Consider the following 24,350-nt stretch of genomic DNA (forward strand, 5'->3'; position numbering starts at 1 on the left):
TTGTGCGTGTTGTCAGTTTTACCTGTGCTAAGCTAAACATTGCTGTCAGAAGCTTTTCAAGAGAAAAAGGAAAGGGGTGGTGTTTTTATTACTTTTCAAACAATACCATTTAGATTGGAGGATATGATAGATGGATAAACTGACACTTATCTGGATGAAAGCGTAATTCCAGCCAGCTTGGCATATCCTCAACTGGAATGATTTGGTTGCCTCTTGGAATGTGTGGCATGCATCTGTTCCTGAAGAGCACGAGAGATCACTCAGGCTTTGGAATAATACTCCAACCCATAACAAGCCTCGGCTGTTTTACTCACTCATGGAGCACTACACACTTTACATGTCACTGAATGCATGGATATTTCCCATGTGCTCCAGCTTCCTTCCAAAGTCTAAAGACATGCATGGTGAGTTAATTAGTGATTCTAAATTGCCAATAGGTTTAGCGTGTGCTTGGTGGTCTGTCTCGTTCTGTTAGCCCTGCAATGGCCTCACGACCTATCCAGGATACACTCCACTAATGTCAGCTGAGATCTACAAGCAAAGGAGTGCAATCAGTGGGTTGACCTACCAAGTCTGAAATGACGTCTAGAATTAGAGATGAAGCACAGAAAAAATTATGAATCGCATGCAGTTGTGGTGCTTGTGGCATGAATGTAATATTTTTCTATAAAATGTAATAAAAGTCATTAAGATGAACCTGTTTGCAGTTGAGAGTAAGCATTTGACTGCTGAACCAAAAGACTCAGCAAGGTTGGGTTCCTCATAGTATTTCACAAGGTTTTTACACGTGTAAAGATCCAAAGAGCAAGTTGAGATCTTTAGCCAGAGCTTTCCTGGAAAACTGAACCTTTCCAGGTATTTGGTAAAGATCAGAGGATTACTTAAACCTTTGGTGGAAAATCAGTTTCATTAAGACTTTCCAAAGTTTTTATAACTGTTCATATATGAGCACAGACTCTATTATATACTTATAAATTATATATTTACATATAAAATGTATGCATGAATGAAGAACTATGATTTGCTATGAGTTTTCTGGTAATTCCAGTATATGTGCATTTTTGCGTTTCCCTAAGGTTCAGCACACTTAAGGTATGTCCATAATATCGGACCTGATGCATGAAGGCTTATACTGGAGAGAGCCCCGTTGTCTCCACTGGTTATTTTGGCCCAAACTCTTCATTCCAAAACTTGACTTTTCTCCATAAGCACTCTCTTCCTGTCCAATTCTTTCTAAGTCCAGCTTGGGTCTTTCTGAAATATTGATACTGAATGAGAAGTGTATATTTTAGAACTGATTTCATGTTGAATTGAAAGCCTGGACAGGATTATGCAAGTGTTTTTTGTTTTGGTTTTGTTTTTGTTTTTGTTTTTCAATCTGGAGTCATCTGACCCTAATGGAGCTTTCCTGTCAATTCATATTTAATGGCTCCAACGTAAAGAAGCATTTTAGACAAAGAGTGCACTTTATCCTTGTCTTTGAAACTGTCTTGCAAGTGGTCTGCCTTGTGTAATTCTTATTCTACTGTATTATGAATTTCACTGGTTTTTTTTATTGTTATGCTGGTTTTTGGTCCACACCCATGCAGAGCAGCTGGAGCACCAGATGTTTTTGTTTCAAGTTTTGAATTATGTACTACTTCACATTAATGTATTTCACATAGGAGACTCAGTTTCTCAACATATGTATGTATTTTTTTGTTATTGAAGTATTTATGAAATGTTGCTATAACTTATTTTTTAAACTGATGTACTTATTCATGAGGGTCTAAAAACCTCCAAATTACCTTGTGTGCGTGTTTGTTTGTTTGTTTTTTTAAAAATGCTTTTATAGCAAATTATTTCACTGATGATTAAGAAAAAATGTGAGGACGTTGTACAATCTTTTGGTTGTAGGTTGGTAAAAATTGAAAATAATAATTTCTGGATTGTTAAAGGCTTTTTACACAGTCTTGTGAAGCATTCCACGTGTAACCTCTATTATCAGTAATTTCAGAAGTAAAAGCTTCTTCTAGCCAACATGAAAACACTAAACTTTTCGCTGTTGTTGAGTTGGTTAGAATTTGACTGTGTCAGCTCAAATGAGACTGGAAGTACCAATAACGGAGAATGAGAAAATGCTAATGTAAGTCTTGACTTAAGCAAGCGTAAAGCTTGATTGTTGAATCTGGGTCAGAGTTATAAAACATATTGTTCAGAAGAGAAGAATAGATGACGTCTGTGGCAGCACAGGTCCTTCCTTCTGTTTTGACCATCGTTGTTTGTACATGTTTACATCCTCGGCATGTGGGTTGAAGATGTACTAGGCTGAGGCAACAGGAGGTGGTTAATGGGAGACTGTGTGCTCCTGTAGAGATGGAAGCGTGGGCGTGTGGAGACAATTTAGCAAGCTAACAGGAAGCGTGTTCTGGGACCTTCCGCTAAGACTCAGGCAGACAGTGAGTGGGGCACAGGTCGCTACACAGTACCACACCTTCATTTTGCCAGAGAGCATCTCTGTTCAGCTGTTGGTGCGTTAGATTTTCCCTGCAGAATGTTCATCTGTGTACCATTGTAACCCAGGTCCCACATAACTATGATAAAAGCTAGAGTGTATCATAAAATGAAACTGGGCTTGAGTTTGTTGTATTACTAATTTATACCAATACCTTCTGATTAAATTAATCTGTATTTTATGCAAAAAATGTATCTCAACAGTTATTTATTTCTGAAGGGAAAAAAATAACATGAAGGAGAGTCACTCTTTTTTATGAAATGAACTAAAATGCAATTAACCAATGTAAAAATTAGTGCATGGGATAAAGATTTTCAAAATAAAACACCAGGTCCCTTAAGTTCTAACCGTTCTTTCTTTCATAAACAAAACTGTTTCCTTACACCTTTTAAAGTGGAGAGAATTTCACCTTTTGAATGCATATGGGTACCACTAAAACAGTTCTCATCAACTTAAACAACATTTGTACCAGTGTGCCTTGACACACACATTTACTTGTCCAAATTAAACCTGAAGAATCGTATTTGTTGGCCTCAATGATAAACCTTAGATGCAATCCACAATGCGATGCCTCACGACATCTTCTTCGGACATAGCTTGTGTCCGCTCCCACAGGTTCAGCCTTTACCACTCATCGATTTTATTACCATGAACTGCTTCTTTTTTCAATTTTTTAAATACAAAAATCTGAATAATTTCAGCCATTTTTTTACATTACTTTCTAACATAATTTTCTTTGATCACTCTAAAATGTCAACTATGATAAGGAAAAATAAAATCGAGGCCCTGAACTTAGGCCAGAACCGTGTCCAATTGCAACTATTAATCACAGCTAAAAATAGCACTTTTGATGCTACACTGAAGCCGTGCAGAGCAGGGTGAATACTGCAAAGTATGGCCTGAATTTCCACCCATGATCCATTAGAGGAAGCACATAAAACAAAGTTTTATCTTTCCCTTTCTGGTGCTAATATTTCACAGCTGAGAAAGGGCCAGTGTGTGCTTTGCCAAGGGCTGCTGGTGTGGGCAGATAGTCCGTCATGTGAACGGCTACTGTAAAGATCAGCAGAGGGATAGTAGATTTTTAAATGCTTCCTTGTGTCCTTCCTGCGTGAAAGGAGCCTCTTTTACCCTTACAGCTTTTTTTGAGTCCAATCACACAAATTTGATTAGAGTCGTTTGCCCAAGGAGCTACTCTGGCTGCTGGGCGGCAGTGAGACCTTTGTTCCCCTATTTGCCCTGGAGAAAGGTTCTGACGTACACAAGTAGCCTTTGAACCCCCCCCCCCCCTTCCCCCCCCCCTTCCCCTCTAACCTCATTTACCACACTCTTAGTTTTTCTTCCTGCCTCTGTCTGTCCGCTCATCAGAGGCCTTCTGCTGGCTTCATCACATCACACTAAGTGAAACCTAGAACTCTTAGATGTGAACATGAACTGCTGCATTTGTGTCCTCTCTGCTAAACACTACTGCTTTGGGATGTTTTATGCAAAAATAAAAGAAGGAAAGAAAAGAAAAGAAAAAGAAAATTGCACATGCCTGCCTGTTGGAAGCTTTCAGTTAAGTTTGAGTCATTCTATAAATATATTGGCAAACAATGCATGGCTTTTATTTTGGGTCTTTCTGCAAACTTTAGTCCTGCAGAATTCAACGCAACAAGTAAAGAAACATAAAGCAGAGTTGCTGCTTGTTGTGTTGAGCTCTGGTTGAGAGTTATGTGCAGACAGTGATGCACATTCTTATCAGCATGACTAGCAAATGTCATGCCTTGTGATTATAAAGTCGATATGGAAGTAAAAAAGCAAAAGTGTTCTAGTCCAACACATTTAAGAGCCAACAAGGTGGTGTAGATTGTAGTGCACACTCCTCTGCAAATGTACTGGCAACCAGCAGCTGTTGGACTGGTGGTAACTGGTTAGAAACCCTACTGAGTGGTCAGGTGAAATGGAGGCTATGCCTAAACACTTCCATCTGTCATTTGCGTTGAATTGTCACACAACTCTTGTGTCAGAACATTAAAGTTTATGGAAGGAAAGTATGGCATATATTGAGAACAACAATCAATCCAACAGCTTGTATTGATGGAGGTGGTGGGTTTGATTACTTGTACCCAAATTATGTATAAATGAAAGGACAAATAGATATGTCAGTTATTGCTTTTGGTTTTGTTGCTTAACATTCCAATACCAACTAATGCAATTACCTGTATATTTACCTTTCTCTATTGATTAAGCAAAAGTTTTTTCCGTCAATTATATTTAGAGAACAAAAGTTATCAAAACTAGAAAAAGGCTATAGGTTATAGACAGACAGGCTTCTCAATAACAGCCCTAATGTTACTGTTTTAAAAAAGGTCATTCATGTCAGTTCTACCTTTTCTATAGAGGCTTTGCAGCTTCGAATGTGACACCAGGGCAGCTTCATTATCCTGACTGTGTGAAAGTGCAGACTCAGTTTCAGACAAAGTAGGAAGGCATGTTGTTTTTTTTTTTTTTGGTTTTTTTTAAGAACCGTTACAGAAAGGTGCTCTTGTTCATTTCAAAAGCACCTCAGTTTAGGTCTCACAAAACACAGTCGCTTAATAAGTCATTCAATAAAGCTGTCCAGTTAACTTTTTTTATTGCCAGTCCAGACCTCAGCAGCAGTTGGTTTTGTGACTCACAACTTAAAAGTAAAAAAAAAAAAAGGTGTTGCAGATTTTAGTCGCAGTTTTTTCTTTTCTTTGTTGTTGTTGTTGTTTTTCAGTTATGATTAATAAACTTCCTTCCAAAGGTAGTTTTGCTACAAATAATCTAGGCTTGTTGTGGCTGAACCTGAAAATTATGTCTTCCTGCCAAGGTCTTCACAGGTCTGTGTCAGCAGATTTTTTCTTAACCGTTCATTGTGACTAAAATAAGCCTCATAATCGGAAGGAAGGGCAAGTCATTAACCTACAGAATCTGCAAATTTTGATTTAGATTTCAGTTTCTCTGCTTATAAGCCAAATCAGCACTGATAAAAGGAACTTATTGTTTTAGGCTAGAAATTAAATACATAGCAGAGGCCTGCAAATCCTACAAGTGTGTGATAAGGTCTTTCACTGACCTCTGTCTGGTTTGGATACTCAGGGACCCCTGAGGTTTCACTAACAGGGGGATTATATTCCAGGGAAGTAGGAATTCCTCTTATATGTTTTTTCTCCCCAAGTCCACTTGAGGTCCTGCTAAAAAGGTGCATGTATAGTGCCTGTTCAGTCACCAGACGGTTAGACAGGTCTGCTCAGAAGCCTGCATTCACTAAAATGTACCCACTTGGACCCAAATGGGCGCTTGCATACTCACGAATGTGGAAAGTTTAACACCTGTCTAACGTGGTCGAAGCTAAGGTGAAATTTTAGCCCAGAGGTAGTGTTTCTGAAACTGAATGAGGGCGTGTAATCAATACAGAGAGGCATGTAAAAACAACAAGTGCATTATTTCCAAGTTTGTAAAATATGTCATAGCTATTTTTTGAACAAGCATCCTGCTATTATCAGCAAGTAGGTATGGCTTCTAGAGATCATTGATTTTTTTTAAATTTTTTTTGGCTTTGTTGTCGTAATAGATCTGCCCAGACTTTGCTCTGGCTGAGATAAATGCAAGTTTAATGACATGTTTTTGCACGGCTTCCTTCTTCAAAATAGATTTCATCTAGTGGGAGACAGTTTGCTGATGAAGCAAATACACGCAGGGACAGGCTGATGATCAACAAATAAGGGCAGCATTCCTGTCATTTCTGAGAGAAATGCTTCACTCAAGAAATGTTTGATTATCAGTGGATGGATCCTGCATCTTATATATCTAAACAGATGGGGGGAAAAAAAGATTTGCGTCTGTACACAGGATTTGTTTTATTGAATGGTAACTACAGGCATAAGGAGGCGATGTAGGTGGATGATGGAAATCAGATGAAAGTAAATAGCTACGCTTGATGTGTGTCATTTAAAATATAAACACAGTGTGTTACAGTAACCTCTGACATAGTGCTAACATAAGACCGGGCCAATTAATTTCATGATTAATTAATAAATTTTAAAAAAATACATTTATATCATGAGCACAGAAAAATAAAAAAAAAATTTAGCTTAAGGTGGGGCTTAAAAATGGGGATTTTTAAAAATCAATAAACCGATGTAAGACAAACAAAAAAAACAGAAGGACTTGGAACAGCATATCAGTGTAATTGTATGCTATTTTAGAATTCAGTAAAATACATATCTCAAGTACATGTCGGCAAACACAATTGAGCAGTTGAAATCTCCTTCTGTGCATGGAGGTTTGAGGCCTCCTTCAGCCGAAGGTGCCAGTCATGATGGTAACAGTAACGGTTGATGGCCCCCGCTGTCCCATCCTTCCAAGCACTCTATCAGGATCTTAGCCCCTGAAGTCCCATAAAGGAAGGGCTTTTTTATTGCACCTTGGAGATGCATTAGCGGGCCAATGAACTTTGACCTTGGGCTTGTTCACCCTGGCAACATACTGTAGGACATGAACAATCCTTACTCTTCAGGAGAATTCAGCTAGGAACCCTTAAACTCATAAATGCTTGAATGCATTTTCTTCAACAGGCCCCAGTTTGTGAGGTCTTGTAAATTCTGGAGACCTAGTCATTTGTTTATCTGCAGTAAATAAAAAATGTGCTTAAATGAAAATGCTGCAGATTTCACCTTATCAGTGGGTTTTGTTATAACGCCACATTTACACACCTTTGTTTCATTAGAACCTTGTCATTAAGCCTTTCTTTTATTAGCTTTATATCAATAAAAAGCCCTTCTTTCATTAGCAGAACATCTCAAAGGCTTGCCTTCATTAGCACAAGGTTGTAAATGCTGGATGGGATTTCATTAGCAGGCTGTCTTTAATGAGGAAACTCCCAGCGTGTTTACATTGCCCTGATCCCCCATGATGGCTGGAAAGGATAATGCCGATTGGCTGTTAAAGGAAGGTTTTGAGCTTGTCCCTGGAAGATTGGATCATGCAGTTATTAAAGCCAATGAGATCCTTGCCGCTTAGAAATGAAGTGCAAGATCAAACACTTTAGTAATCAAGATCCTGCTTGAGTATATGAACTAAGGCATAATGATGCAGTGCTGGAGAAGATTTAATGACGAGACATGTACCAACCTTACCTTTTACAACAGCAGGTCCGGAACCTGCACATACATGTCGTACACTTTCATCAAGTCCTTCAGGGTTTAAAATGTAAAGCCCTTCACTCAAAATGATTTATCGAGCCAACAGAAAGAAAAAAAAAAAGACGGATTCCTGTCAAATGTATCATTCTTGAAGTATTTTTACAGCTGCCAACTAAACATTTGATGATTCATTCCTTTTAATTATGTTTTTGAGATTTAAACTCAAGTTTTTTATCAGCAGCAACGTAACCAACTTAGTTTTTCTTCCTTCTTTTTTTTTCTTTTTTTTTTTTAAACCATTTTTTTGATATATGGTAGGTGTTTTTACAATACACATTGAGGTTTTGAGATCATTTTCAGCTTCAAACGAATTTTTCTCTCTTTTGTCTTTACCTCTTCCTTATTCTGTAGTGAAATTTCAGATTGCTTTAACATTACTTTGTCTCGTGGGAACATTATTCCAGTGGATTGCTTTCAGAGTAAGGCTTTTTTTTTTTTTTTTTTGTGGGAGGTGGGTGTTGCTGTCTCCTTAGTTTACTCCTGACTTTGGAAAAGTGCAACTTGACTGGGAGGTAGGGAGGTAGGTAGGGCTCATATGGAAATTCCTTAATGTTTAGTGACATTACTCGAAGCACTATACCATGTGTCACTGTTTGGCCTCCAGCCCCTTTCTTCAACCGGGAGTGTGTCGTGTTTTTGAAGAACTTAATTTGGCAAAGACGGGAAAAATATGGTTGAGTATGGCAGAACTATTGTGTTCCGAGATTCACTCCCTCCCCCTCTCTTGCACCCTTCTTCTCCTTCTCCATGAGTCCTGACACAGTTCCTTCTGAAGAACTACTCTTGTGTGTATGTTTGGTTAAAAAATGGTGTGGTTGATTCATTTTGATGTCCTTCTATTCAGCTTGGAAAGAAAAGAAAAGTCATGTTAATTTATTTCATAGTCTACAATAGAATATTCTTATCTGTAATTAATAATGCCATAAAAGTGATTTGAGTCACTGTGTTAGGGTGGTGATGAGATGGCTTGCACAAATATATAATCTGGTATATCATATTGAAATGATCTTAACTCATACTTGGCTTCCAAGCTAAGAGTAAAAGATTTAACTGCATTATGGTTTGGACTAATCCCATTAAATTGACAGCGCACTTACAAATCAGAACTTACACACACACACACACACACACACACACACACACACACACACACACACACACACACACACACACACACACACACACACACACACAGAGTTTGTTAGGGTATTGTTTTCTGAATCGCAAACATTTGATTGATCCTCATCCAAGATGCCTGTAATCTTCATGGTTCCCATAAAGCGGGGCTCGGGACTCTTTGCTGTTATTTTAAGATGACATTTTCCAACATCTGATGACAATGATATGATGCTCATTAAACAGTGAAATAAGTGATATGCGTGACACGAGAATAAACAGGCTTTATTTTAGTTTCATGTGTTCCTCTTTGCCTGTTTTATTTAATTTGTGATATTCAAGATGACCTCAGTCTGTCTCTTTGCTCTGACTGATCCAGACTTGAATTATCTTGCCAGTCCCTGAATCATCTGTAATACTAATGAATGTGTCGAATAAGAAAGCCCCACCTGCTCACATGTCCATATGATTGCACATGCACTTCCACATGGTACACCCTTAAAAGCAGGAAAAATAAATATCAGCATCTCAGACAGCTTATCATGGGGAACTAATTCAATATCTCTTTGCCTGTTTTAAATGTCATTCTCTGAGCTCATCTGGAGTGACATGTTTTTCATGGTGGTAATAAAGGAGCTTTATTGGGCTCAGACAACAGCGATGGGGAGGGCTCTTCCGCTTGCTGCTCTTGATGTTTGCAGAAAATCCAAAAGTCCTCCTAAGGAGTGAATAAAGTTTGGATTTGCAGAGGTCCTCTAATGCCAATAAGATCTGCTTGAGCTACCCTGTCAATAAAGATGGAGCGACTGCTTCTCTGCACACACAGGTTTTCCTTTTGGCTGCGTTGTAGGTGAAGCAAAATACCACTCATATTCCACTTTCAGTCCATTTATAAGAAATAATAAAAAATGGTATCATCATCAATCATAAAGGTTAGTGCTACTCAGTCTGGGACATTTTTGTAATTTGATATTAATAGATTTGTAGTTCTTTAAGCTCCATCATGAACCTCCTGTATTCTTCTCTATTTTGTTTTAAGTTCATCAAATTGAGGACTTTGGGATAGTATTAGGGTTCTATAATTCAGGACAGATTTCTCCAAACATTGCTGTTTTGAACAATCTAGATTTGTTTGTTGAGCTTTTCTTTGCTGGATGATGTCAGTGACTTGTGAGCACTTGCCTGGAGGGCATACAGCATCCTCAGTTGCCTTATTGTGCCAGATAATGGCTTCCCTATTGAAAATGACCACTGCGACCCCTGAGACAGACAGTATGACGGCCTCCTCCATCCCCTTCAGGCACCCCAACTTACTCTGGCATGTTGACCACACAGAGCTGCTAACCTTAGTGCTGTGCCCAAAAGCCTTTTGCCTTTCCACAAACCAGCCCTAGCCAGCGCTCTGCAGGTTCTGTCCACTCTGTGGAGCCTTCAAGGCTGGATACAGACATACAAAACTCATGGGCAGTGAGCTGGCTCAGTGCCACAAGAGAGGTGTTTAGGGTGATGTACACCTGATTACAAATTTTATTATTAGTAACCTTTATTTAACCAGGAAAAGTCCCATTGAGCTTAAAAACCTCTTTTTCAAGGTAGTCCTGGCCAAGAGGTGACAAAGCTATACATTTTGAACAGTATGCTGGTGCTGATGGTGGCCCAATCACTGTAATGTCAAAGTTTAATCTGCTTTATCATCTTCTCCATATTCCTCCTGTCTTTTGTGTTTAATTTCTCTGTATTTCTTTCATTACAGGGTTCTTGAAGCCCCAGTGCTCTCTAGCTCCTCCGATGCAGCGAGGTCGCTCAGGTGACGCTTGTTCCTGTTTTAGTGGTGTGTGCCCCCTCCATGACCGCCGTCTATCCTCAGGTAACACCAACTTGTTAAACTTCTTGTTGATACTATGTTGCTTTGTTCTTTTGTTTGATCTTGGGGAAAATATGAGGGAATACACTGTGCAATCTAACAGGTAAGAAGTCATCTCCAAACCTGATGCACATACATGTATACGCCTCACAACCTCTGGTTTGAGGTGTGGCTCGGGGACCCTTTCAGGAGGCAGTGTTCCGTCTGGTTTTTATGATTAATGGTGTCTTTGCATGTGGAGCCCCAATGATGGACAAGTTAACAGAGGTGCTCTGAGAATGGCCCCCTTCCTCCCACCATCTCAGTCGGCCCTCTCAGACAAGCAGAGGCTGACATCAGTGGGTATTCTGAACTGAACTGTCTGGTATGTGGCTAATGAATAGGGGTCCAAACTGTGCAGAACATGTGGTTAATGCTGATACATTTATCATTCCATCCCTGAGGCTCCCTCATTCAGCATTATCAGTGCTGTTACCAGCTGAGCTGCCTGCCTTGTGATGAGAGCATGACTTGTGTGCTAGGACAAAGTCACTTCAACATACACTATAAAAAAACAAACAACCTCTGAGAACATCTGTTTGATTCTTCTGCACAAAGTAGAAGTGTTCTAAAATCGAAATCTAAAATTTTTTTATTAGTTCTGAAACAATTTTCCTAAGCAAAAACCTTTATTTTTTTTAGCCTTCTGTTGTTGGAGAATACAAACATTTTCTGAAAGAAATCCATTTCCTTTTAGAAACAAATTAGCTCAGAGTTTTGATTATTTTGTTTCATTTTGCACTGAACTGCAAATTAATCATAATTCTTTCCTGTTTTGTTTGATCCCCCCCCTTTTTTTCTTATTAAGTGCTCTCAGATGCATCTGAGGAATTCATTTATTGAGGTGGTATATTGGATTTAAAAAATAACGAGTAAATCTTATTAAACATTCGAGAACTGTTGATACGTTTTCAAAGCTAGGGAAAACACCTCATGTCCAAAAACTCAAATAGTTCTATAATCAGTAAATTTGTGGGTTTTTTTTCCTTTTTAAGGATTACCAACACAATTCGAAACAAAAAGTTCAAGGCTTTGAATCATAAGTTTTGCTTAACTACAAAATCTGATCAGTCTTGTTGTACAATCTGTGCGTGATAACCAAAGATAGTATCCATGCATGTTTCTTTCAAGTCTGCATCAAAATTGCCTTTAGGACTTTCCACATTTTAAATCGTCTTATTAAATCTGACAGTGATCCAAAAGAAGAAAAGATGCAATCCAATTTAATAATAAGATTACACTAATTTTATTCATTTCTTTGTCTTGTTGTAGTTGTTACTGCAGTAAACGTTTTCCCTTGAGAATGAGACACATTGTTATCCTTGAAACACTGAAAGGGCTCAAAAGACGGGAAATTTTGAATGGAATAATATTGTTCATGTTGTATACAAGATTTATACCTCAATGCTTGTGCAAATTGTGACCTAAGCTTTGTGGGTTTTGTTGTCCATCTGCATGCTATTCTCATATTATTGTATTTCTTAAATGATGCCATGCAATTTAGAACAAACAGTCACTTTAACTCTTGAGGGAATGCTTAGATTTTCCTCATAAGCAGTCAAGGTCACTGTCACACTCTTGTGCAAACCACGAACGCCATGGAGAGAATTTCATTACACCTGGCATAAACGTACACCATGTGCTAAAAGGTAAACGGGTTTGAATTTGGTGGTTAAAGGTCAAGGTCACTGTGACTGCACAGTGTTGGCAGTATTGAATAAATTATAGGTGAATTCTTGCAAAATTTTACACTGCTAACTATTAAAGTAGAATCTTGAAGAGATGGTATTTTATATCCAAAAATTCACTGGCCAAGTGTTCACGGAGGGAGTCTGCGTCTTGTTTTGTTTTTTAACCATAGTTTGTGTATTTATTTAAAATATTATTGGTTTTTATATTTTTTTCAAAATCAATAGTAAATCTTAACTGTCTTCTTTTCTCTTCCTGCTCTGTGAAGGGGGGAGAAAATGAGAACCCACTACCCTCTCTTTCACAGGCAAATACTTTCATATGGACAAGTTTCAGCACGATGAGGTGCACAGTTATTCTACCAACCTCGCCCCCATCTTTGTGTATTTTGCAGAGCTGTCTTGATTGATTGCAACATATTTTACTGTCAGAGTTTAATAATGAGGGTGGATGTGTTTTCCGAACAATTGGGACCATCTGGATAAGTTGTGTAGTCTCACTGAAATATGTTAAAGGTTTTACGTCTTTGTGTTGTGGCTATTTTAAGACTGGTAGGACACCAGGTTACAAGTAACATTAGATTATTTTGTCTGTGTCAGACTCAGGGGCAAATAGAGAAGAGAGGAGGAGTTAGGGGAGTGAAGTTTCTTTTCTTGTTGCTATTCTCGCATGAGTTGTTAAAGTAAATCGGTGGTGTGTTAAGCAGCCAAGAGCACTGGATACCTCCAGAGAAAGTTACCTAACTGTTAAGTCATAGCAGCAGAGGGGTGGCTAGCCGCTCTGGAGTCTAAGTTTATAGACTCTGTAATAATCTGTGGGTCTAATTATGGAATATGTTTCTATAAATTCACCAGTGCCCCTAGATTGTGTGATTGTCTTCCAATCATGATGTTCCAGCTGCCCAACTATGGCCACAATGACAAGTTGCTGTGGGGGGCGAGAGGCGTGTAGGGGTGACCAAGCAGCAGGTTTCTGGGAAGGCTTGCGAGCCTCGCCCGGGGGAGCTGTATTCAGCAGTGATCTGCTGAACTCCGGGCAGCACACTGATGTGGCTCGGCTCCGGTTTCAGTGGTTTTACATTGTTTGGGCTTTTCAAAAACAAACTTTTACTGGAAAGGGACCGTGAGAAATGTAGTATTCAAGACCTCACTTTTCCACAGGATAATGTTAGAAAAAAGGCAAAACATTTAGGGCCTCTTTTCACTTTTTTTTCTGTTGCTTTTTAATGAGAACAAGAAGTCATGATGGGATATTTTTTTTTCTATTTTGGAAATGTGGTGCATGAGGTGAGCGAGTGTAAAAGAGAGACAGCATTGAAAACAGAGCTTTTTGAAAAAGGCCTTCACAATGCAAGCCTTGTGCTGTGATTTGGTCTGTCCTCACCAAGCTGAGCAGAGGAATGGAAAAGATTATCCGCAGGAATGTCTGGGGTGCCCTCAAACGGAGCAGGCCTCGTGACTGGCCAATGGGAGCGAGGCCTGTAGAGCGGCGGGCTAATTTTTTCCTGATGAACTCAGCTGCCTGTTCCACAATGCAGTCTGATTGCCAGGGCTGAACTCGCATATGGTCCGTGTTTGGAGGGTCCAAATGACAGGACCAATTCTGCCTGGAGAGAAAAGGGGGTGGGGATGTTGGACATAGATGATCACGACTGGCTCCCTCTCTTGTTATTTCATTAGTTCTGGATGTGACTGATGCACCAGAAACTCAATCTTGAGTATCCGGCACTACCTGCAGAGATTAACCCTCCAGGTGTATTGTTATCTTGTGATTTCTAACTCTCTATTGATTATGTTTTAATAAGTAACAATTACACATAATACCAAGCAGCATTAGTGTTTAATGCAGCCCTGTTTCATTGCAGTGCCTCAGAATTATCTCACTGCCTCACAAATCCTGCCAATTCATTTGGAACCCGTTTTCTATTCTGACTACATGGAAAGAGGCTTCATTATCCCTCCACTTAGAACCAGCCCAGCGTAAACTGTAGGGCTAGTGACACAGCTCCATCTCCTTGCAAGAAATATGTGTTTACTTGCTCATTGTTTTTTCTGTGTGTTGCTTTTCAGAATTAGTTCTGCAGAAATACTCCATGTGGTGGGCCTCTGGAGAGAGGCAGCATGTGTTTGTGGACCTTGTGGTCACACAGCAGGGTTTTAGAGTAGCGGTTGGAGTGGGGAAGTGGGGTTAATGTCTAGTTAAAGTGGCTCCCGGCTCCTCATATTTCCCATCGTGGGGTCCTGAAGAGGTGAGGAGGGTCATAGGGAGGGAGCTCGTTAGCCTCAGTGTGCTTCGTGCTCCCTGCTCTCTAATTGGCTGGCTGGAGTCAGTGCTGTTCCCGGCTGCTTCCTGCTAGGTCAGAAGCCAACAGGGCTAGAAGTAACTAAGCTGCAGTTTATGGGTCCTGAACCCCATTCATCGGGACAGACAAGTTATTTTTATATTTTTAATACACAAATTCGAAGAATCACAACTCATCTCATGCTAAGCCCAGTTAATTTCTGCGTGTTTTTAGTTGTATGTGGTTTACTTATAGCCAGAGCACTGGTGTTTGTCCTCACTACGATAAGAACTGCCAAACTTTAGAGTTAATTAGATGTTTGAGTTTTGTGTGTGTGTGTGTGTGTGTGTGTGTGTGTGTGTGTGTGTGTGTGTGTGTGTGTGTGTGTGTGTGTGTGTGTGTGTGTGTGTGTGTGTGGATGAAATGCAATACAGCGAAAAATATCACAATGTTAAGACTAAAATATAAAGAAACTAAAATTCGCCAGATAGCTAAATAGATTCTGGTGTTAAATTTAATTCCCACGATTAACACCTTAATTAGTTGAGCCATCAGTTCCCCCATAATTGATATTTATGTATTGATTTTTGTGATAGGAGGTTTGTGTGTGTGTGTCCTCACATTTGCCCTTCATGTTCTTTTTGTATTGCTCTCTAATAATCTCTCAGCTAGTCCTTTTATCTAAGGAGGATTCACTAAATACTGTCCATCTGGTCCCATGGGATTCCCTAAAGTGACATGGCCCCTGGTGGCCAGCTGCCACAGCAGCTAGAATGCATCTGCAGAGGTGGAGGTCTCTGTGCTGGTACTGAATGCCATCCGCAGCCATCCTCGGTGGGTCACTAGAAATCAGAGTGACTAAGCCTTTGATAACTCTCTGAGCCCTTAATCCCAGAGCAGCACCATCAGAGTGAAATGCTAGCTCATTGTTACAGCTCAGACCCATTGGTGAGTGAAAAGAGTGGGCAGCCGTGGACATGGGGGATGGACAGGAGTTGTCATATCGTCGCTGTGGTGCGGTCATTATCATCTCCACAGTGGAAATATGGGTGCTGGAGTTGAGGACTGGGAGTTGAACTTGAATAATTACCTGAGCTCAGATTCTCAAAGGCTCTGAGTTTAAATTTAAATCTTGGTTGTGCACTGGAAGCAGCATTTAAATGTAAATTATCAGGAGTACAGAATAATTGAATGCCTAATTAATTATCCATTGCCCCCCCCCCCCCCCCCCCTTTAAAAACAGTGAGGAGTTCAGCAGAAAGCACTTGGTTTTTTTTTAATTTACTGCTGCGTTATATTTAGACTATAGATAATATATTCTCTCAGAGACAGTTTACGTAGATAAGGTGAAACTTCATCCTGCCAGCTGTCCTTGGAATTTATTTTGACCCCTTGAGTGAGAGTAACAGTACAGTATGTGAGGCTTTGCATCTGCATGAAAAAAATGGAGGAAAAAAAAATAAACCCTGCATTTTTTATTAACTTCAATTAAACATGAATAAGCAAGTTCTCATTCTTGAGGCCCCATGTTGCCTAACACAGAACAGTATGTTAATGACAGCCAAGCACGTCGGTTTCTTCTGGAATATATGGGCAAATTAACCAATGGCATGAATATAAATGAATGCGTGCATCTTGACCCAGATATCTCACTCCTGATTGTATCTCTGCTATGGCTAGCTGATAGAAACATCTGAATCAGCCTGCAGTGCAGCTTTTCTGGATCCTTGAGCGTGATCCAAAGTGCCCTGTTTATATTAGACAGGCTGACTAAGTGTTGAGGGGCACTGGCCTCATCTAACCATGCACAAACATCAAAGCACCAAGATACAAGAAAATTGCATGTGTCATTTACAAAAGGACACTTAGCCATTATTTACTGTACTATACTCTTCAAAAAATCAGTGAGAATTGTGTTCTTTATGTGCAGAATAATATGCTACAGGCTTGGATAAATCATGCAAGTACAATGGACAAAAATATTTACTCCCAGTGGAAAAAAGCCATGTTTGATAGATAACCATAATAAACAATGAGAGTGAAAAGACATGATTTTGAGAAATACCATCTGTTGTGGCGCCTGTTTTGTTTTTTCTCTGTTTTCTAAGATGATGAAGAATCTTGAAAGCTACCATTTAGCATCTGGATGAACCTAAGATATTTGGATGAGGCCAGACAGAAGGAAGAGGTCAAAAGTCTTATTTTTTCTCTGGGCCATGGTTTCCCTGTTCCTATCCTTCGCTTGCAACATCCAGCATGGCTTAAGTCACGATTGAAAGTAACAAGAATGCAGAAGCGTTTAATAACCTGTAATGTATCTTTGCAGTTTCAATGTAGAGTTTGACTTTGTGGAGGTAGACATTCTCATTTTGTCTGTTTTGTCTATTACAAACATCTCCATCATAAACAAAAATGAGATCCAGCATAATGTTACAGCAGACTTATTCACTTCTTGTTTGTTCACTGGCCTGTTTGTCAACAAGGGGGTGAGGGAGCTCAGGTGTCCTTTCAGAGTGCACTTGGGGCTCAGTGCTGTCAGGGGCAGTTCTAGCCATTCCTCTGCTCACTATGGTCAGTTGCTTCTGTCCTTGTCAATGGGATTTTGGAAAGGCAGTGGCAGCGACAGATCATCCCACTCTGTGCGCGCCCCCCCCCCCCCCCCCCTCCACCCCCAGAGGAGGATAAACAGAGGGGAGAGAAAGGGAAACGGACAGTCAGGGTTGTTGGGGGAGAGAAAGCGAGGGGTAAGGAGTTAGCAGGAGAGAGAGGACGGGGGAGATGACTGTTGGTATTTTGATGCTAAAGTGATTCGACATGCTTGGCATTATAGCTGGCTTGGTGGTGGGGGAAGGGAGAGGCAGTGGAAACGAGCACTTGTATCCGAATGTCAATGAAGCCGATCTCATGAAGTGGAAGGTCAAAAATGTATCACTTGCCACCTCACCTCATGCAGGCTCCGCCCTTGGACTCCTGCAAAGGGCAAAACAAGAATTGATGGGTGTAGGTTAGAGAACGAAAGGCCAGAGAGGTCTGTAAAAAAATGTCTGTTTGTATGTGTGTGTATGAGGATGGTGGGTGGAGGCAGGGTGGCAGAACTCTGATATCTCAATGTCACATGTCCCCCACTGCACAGCAACAGGCCCATCCGAGTGTGCTAATGCAGGCCAGCACATGCTGGGATGTGAAAGGTGGAGGGAGAAGTGTTTGCAATCCTCCGTGCTTTCTCCACAGAGAGCCACTTCCTGAGGTGCATGGAGAAAGCAATTGACGGAGTGATGGTAATGCAGTGCCTAATGGAAATGTCTTGTTGGGACATGGTGTTGGTCTGAGAAGCTGGTGGCCCTCTAGGAACTGGCTTTAGCAGCACTAAAGCTTTAGCCCCTGTTTTGCCAAACAAACAGAACAACAACTGAGGTGACGTCTCATGAAGACCATGGTAATTGGTTTGATTATGAGCAAAATCAAAGTATTAAAGCTAGATTATTACAATTAACATCCCAGTTCCATCCCTCAGTTATGTACTCAGCAGAGACTAGAAGAGCAGGAACATAATCATGCATGTTGTAAACACTCAAACACTTTGGTCAGATTACTCAATCATTGTGGTTGATGGCTCAACAAGCAAGCTGGTGGACTTTGTGCACCTAAAATGCCATAAATTCAATTAACAGCCATACTCTTACCCACTGTCTTTGGGCTCTGAGTGCTGGGCAGACCTGGGGCATTGTTGCAGAAAGTTGACCTTTGGTGTCTGCCCGTGCAGACGGGTCAGTCAATGTGACTGTGATGGAGTAGGGACAGCGCACCAAACGCCATGGGGGCATTGTGTCCAAAAGTCCATTACAGTCACTGACAATGAGCTAATCGACTGGTGTAGTTGTGCAGCAGTGGTGGCATGACTTTATACAGAGGACGGGTAAAGGAAGAGTCATATTAAGAGCTGGTGGCAGAGTCGGTGAAAGATTGCAGAGTGAGAGTTTAAACTTGATGGTTTAGCATTGACACACCATCGGATGTTATTTATCAGATGGTTTTGCTGTGCGGTTCAGTAAGCCAGACCTTTATGAATCACTATAACAAGTTCACAAACATGTGGGGAGATTGAAAGGGGCAAGCTAAAGCAGTGCAATGAGATCAATTAAAATGGGTAATGTTTAAAAAATGCAGCAGATCCAAAACAAGTGCCACGTGCTCATAGGTGCCTGTGTTTGATTTAGAGTAGTGGAGAAAAGAATGAGGTCATTCATTAAACAGAAATTGGAAACAGTCACCGGTCCAGTCTTCTCTGTAATATTGTTTTGTGTTTTTTAGGGGCATAGGGAGGTGGGGTTTGGGTGGGTAGTCAAAACAAGACAAGGCATATTAAGGCAATCATTGTAAGTTCTGCTGTTTTGTTTTTCTCCTTTTCTGACACTTAATATGTGTCACGGGTGTCATATCACATCTTATCCTCTCATGGTTGAAGTAAGAAGGAGTTAATCATTTACACAAGTTTTGCGCTAGATATTATGAAATAATCTAGAAGACATGGGGCATTTAGTGGCCATCTATTAATGCTGGTCAAGTTAAGAGCTCCTCAGCATCAGAACAAGAGCTTAGTGCCAGAAAGAAAAGCACTGCAGGCCTAATGCTTTGCTTTTTCCAGGATCAGTCGCTGTATAGCTATGGGTGTCTTTGCGTGCTTGTATTTATGTCTCTGGACTCAAATGTGCATGTACACCTGCATTGATGTGCTGATGTACTGTATCTATTGTATTTACAATGTTGTGTTCCTTTCATCTCTTTGCCAGCTGTGGCAGATTGCATTTTAGATTTAGCGTGTACCATTCAGGGGAGTGATTAGAACGAGCTGAGCCCTCACATTATTTAACCCCAACTGTCCACTCCCAATACCCCGCCGCATCCGAAATGACTTGTTTGGTTGCCTTGCTGTGATTTGGTTTTCACCCTTCTATGTGAAGTGTTCATCGGGATGCGATTTTATAGGACATCTATGTCAAAGGCAAAATGAGCGGCAGCAGCTGCCTGTAACCCAAGCTGATAATGAGCGTGTATTTGTGTTTATTTAACACCCTCCCCGCCATCTGTTCCATGTATTGTGATACACAGACGGGGCACGTGTGTGTGAGCCTGGTGATTACACAACAGCCGGGCTAGTTTTGTGGTGGCACTGTCTCATCCGACACCATTATTCAGACTTCGCTCAGTGGCACGACGCGCAAATCGAAACAAGACAACCAAACAGACTATTGAGTGTCAAAAACACATGTATCAAAAGAGAGAGAGACAGAAAAGCTGCACACAGAATGTAAGTTTTATACTGGTGTGCGCGCGGATGCATACACCAGCATAAACACTTGGAGATGTGCTGAATGTGAGCTGAAGTATCTATAGACATCATTATGTTTAATACAACAACAGCTTGCTGTGCTTTCTGGCCTCCATCTGCCTTGCCAGAGGTCACAAGGGTTAAAGGAGCATTTAGACCTCATGGAAAAACAAACAGGTCTATTATCACCAGTTTTGTTTTGCTGTTATTCAAGCATTTTTGCTTCTGACTACCTGTCCACATAATGGTTATTTTTGAATGCAACACAATTAGTATGTGGGAGTGCAAAAATTAATGCCTAACCACAGCAGTCCTGCAGGTTACATAATGAGCACAACCCTATTCTCTGAGCAGCATGCTAAAAAGTGTATTTAACAGTTTTACAGCACTTTGTTATCTCACTGCATGAATTAGGACTTAAGATATTGATATTATCTGAAGAAAGTATGAGAGGTTAACTTTGACCTGCTCTCGGTGTTGTGAAACTGTGTTATTGATCTTGTATTTCCCAGAATATGACCTAATATTTGTCACAAAACCTTATGCAACCTGTAGATATATACTCCCTTTTACTTATACTGTCTTGTTTACAAAAAGATTTCTGACATGTTCTGTACTTTCACAAAAGCAGATTTCACATATACTGTACGTTACTTTTAAAAGTAAGCGCAGGGTTCTGTGAAATGAGGGTTAATATCTAACTTTAGAACATGTTACATTATTTAAATATGATCATTGGCAAGTTCTGTTAGTAAAAAATTAATTTTAAAAAATTTAAAAAAGGATCATAGTCTAAAATCAACATCAGGGAGATCATGTCTGACATCATGTTTGCAGTGGTTGCAGAGTTTATTTTTTTACTTCATGTTTGATCCACTACACTAAGGGTAAATAAAAAATAAAAGGAAGTTTTTCTGTTTAAAATTTTAATCGTCAGGTCCAAAACAAGATTACTGACCTTACTGTGTATTGTTGCTCAGAACTGCAACAGTGTATTGTTGAAGGCAGGAAACACAATGAACAGGTTGCTAATCCATCATGGGGCTACCTTATTGCTTTTATTAGATACTAGTTATATCAGGGCGTACTAAAATCAATTTTGAACAACAACCCCTGAAGACTGATGTATGGTAGTGTTTATACACAATTGCAAATTTGCTGGTGTCAACATAACAAAGAATTCAAAAAGACGCAAAAAAAATACTTTTGCCTTGTAAAGTTAAAAAAAAACATGCTAAAGATGGAATTCTTCTGACATGAGCAAATAATCTGTTATGGCTTTCCAGGTGTTTTCTGTAGCTCTGGATCATTACGTCAGACATCAACAGGATCTTAAGACAAAAACAGCAGCAGCAGTAAAATAAAGCAGTAAAATATAATTTTTTTTCAATTTCAATTCAATTCAATTTTATTTATATAGCGCCAAATCACAACACGATTCAAAGCGCTTTATATTATTAGGTAGACCCTACAATAATACATACAGAAAAAAACCCAACAATCATATGACCCCCTATGAGCAAGCACTTTGGCGACAGTGGGAAGGAAAAACTCCCTTTTAACAGGAAGAAACCTCCAGCAGAACCAGGCTCAGGGAGGGGCGGGGCCATCTGCTGCGACCGGTTGGGGTGAGAGAAAGAAGACAGGATAAAGACATGCTGTGGAAGAGAGACAGAGGTTAATAACAGATATGATTCAATGCAGAGAGGTCTATTAATACATAGTGAGTGAGTAAGGTGACTGAAAAGGAAGAACTCAATGCATCATGGGAATCCCCCGGCAGCCTACGTCTATTGCAGCATAACTAAGGGAGGATTCAGGGTCACCTGGTCCAGCCCTAACTATATGCTTTAGCAAAAAGGAAAGTTTTAAGCCTAATCTTAAAAGTAGAGATAGTGTCTGTCTCCTGAATCCAAACTGGAAGCTGGTTCCACAGAAGAGGGGCCTGAAAACTGAAGGCTCTCCCTCCCATTCTACTTTTAAATACTCTAGGAACAACAAGTAGACCTGCAGAGCGAGAGCGAAGTGCTCTAATAGGGTGATATGGTATTACAAGGTCATTAAGATAAGATGGGGCCTGATTATTTAAGACCTTGTATGTGAGGAGCAGGATTTTGAATTCAATTCTGGATTTAACAGGAAGCCAATGAAGGGAAGCCAAAACAGGAGAAATATGCTCTCTCTTTCTAGTCCCTGTCAGTACTCTTGCTGCAGCATTTTGGATTAACTGAAGGCTTTTCAGGGAGTTTTCAGGACTTCCTGATGATAATAATGAATTGCAGTAGTCCATATTAGGACATGCGCAACCACATACTATCTGCTAACATGTATTTGTTAGTGGATAAGTGGATTTCCAAGGAATTGTCACTGATTAGAGTGAATTTAAAGATTGACAAGAAAACATATCAGTGCTCCAAGAAATATTCAAAATGTCCAGTAAGTATGGATGATGTAAAAACTCCACTGCTGCTTTTATTGGGTGTGCCATATCAAATATTGAAAGATGCCAGGAAAATTTCACATAGCACAGCATGCAGTGAGGCGGACCATCATCTGGATTATTGGCAAAAACGATTTTACTAAGTAAATGGGGAAAACCCATTTCCCGCACAGATGAAACAACAGTCATGGCCTGCCTGCATTTGTATAGCGCTTGTCTAGTCCATAGGACCCCAAATCGCTTTACACTACATTCAGTCATTCACCCATTCACACACACATTCACACACTGGCGATAGCAAGCTACATTGTAGCCACAGCTGCCCTGGGGCACACTGACAGAGGCGAGGCTGCCGGACACAGGCGCCACCGGGCCCTCTGACCACCACCAGTAGGCAAACACGGGGTTAGTATCTTGCCCAAGGATATTTGGCATGCAGCCAGGAGGCAGCCTGGGATCCAACCACCGACCTTCTGATTAGTGGCTGACCTGCTCTGCCACCTGAGCTACAGCCACCCAGTCATGGTGGGATGGGAGGTGAGGCTCTTGCTAATATCATCTGTTGGTGTAGTAATTATTAAAATTCAGTAAATGTGGAGTCTAACATGCAAAACAGGTCTACATGAAGGTGTGTGTATATGACATATTTTCTATTCGGCTGAAGCCCTGTAATGGGAAACATATATATTTATCAAAATGTGATAAAAAATAATCTGTGAAGAAATTTGAATCAATGTATTTTTATTCGCTATCTTCTTGTGGATATAATTATTATATTTATGAAGCAATCATAATTTATCAAGCAATATTTGTTCATATGGCTCAGCTAAGATGAAACTGAAGTTCTTCTGTGTTTACCCACCCTGCAGTCTTTTTAGTTGTGCAAATATATACATAAAGAAAGGTGGAGGAAAATACTTTCAGTCTCTACTTGAACCTACATCCTTACTCCCCCCCCTCTTCTTTCCATCTCGCTTCCTCTCCTTCCCCGTTTCTTTCCTCTGCCTCTTTTTCTCCATATGATTAGTCCTGAATCATGTTCCAGTGGATGTACTTCTCGGCCAACTAAACTAATAAATACGCTCTACATGATTGATCCTTCTGCCTGTCCTGTTTACATAGTGTGCGCTCCCCTGCGCCAAGAGGCGTTGACCTTTCACACACAGGGCAGCTCACCCTCTTTATCTCGCATCATTGTGCAGCTGATGAGTAGATTGCAGCCAATCAGGTGGGAAGGTTTCGCTTACTATAGCAGAGGAACACACTCAGATCTGCCCGAGTGGGGATGACAGGGGGAAGATGGGATGTTTTCCTCCTCTGTTCACAAAGGAATACTTTCACTGCCCCTGGCAGAAGGCTTCTTTATTAAAGGGACCAGATGTGGCAGACAGCAGTGTGTTGTAATGTAGCCACTGTGTCATGAATCAACTGCTCTGTTGATCTTGTGACCAGCCGTGCCCCCCGGTAAACTCCAGAGTTTAAAGGTTGTCTCTCAAGCTTGTCTCTAATCTGCACTCCAAAAGAGAGGAGAGGTCTAAATTGGCCCTCCGTTGGCATTACACTGGATGTACATTTCTGGGCTCATGTTTGACATTTTCTGGTACTAGCTCACCAGCTGTGAAGGGTTTCATGTTTTTCAAATTGTTGTCTGTTTCCAGCTGTCACCTTAGCTTATTATGGGTATTTTGCACAGCTTTATAGTATGAGGAAGTAGTCAATGACAGTTATTGTTCTTTGAAAATTTGACCCAAAGAGCCCCTTTTTCCCCTCCTTGAAGGAGTGTTAACAGAGAAATAGAATAGCAGTGATACATAGCTCAAATAATGGAAGATCAGTGACACTTCAAACTGTCAAAGTTCTCTGAACTTTGACACAAGCGATTGAAGCA

The 24,350-nt window shown here is 40.4% G+C and overlaps 1 protein-coding gene across 12 annotated transcripts in view; it reads left to right on the top strand.

Annotated features, from left to right (window-relative positions):
- Positions 1 to 24,350, top strand: part of rxraa (retinoid X receptor, alpha a) — a 223,862-nt gene that overhangs the window by 127,662 nt on the left and 71,850 nt on the right. For all 12 annotated transcript variants that reach the window (XM_082538863.1, XM_082538869.1, XM_082538868.1 and 9 more), the window contains one exon: positions 10,574 to 10,687. In XM_082538863.1, coding sequence (XP_082394989.1) covers positions 10,574 to 10,687 — 114 coding nt within the window. The remainder of the gene's footprint in view (positions 1 to 10,573; positions 10,688 to 24,350) is intronic.

This window comes from Aulonocara stuartgranti (genome assembly GCF_965226115.1).
Source record: "Aulonocara stuartgranti genome assembly, chromosome: 7".
NCBI lineage: Eukaryota > Metazoa > Chordata > Actinopteri > Cichliformes > Cichlidae > Aulonocara > Aulonocara stuartgranti.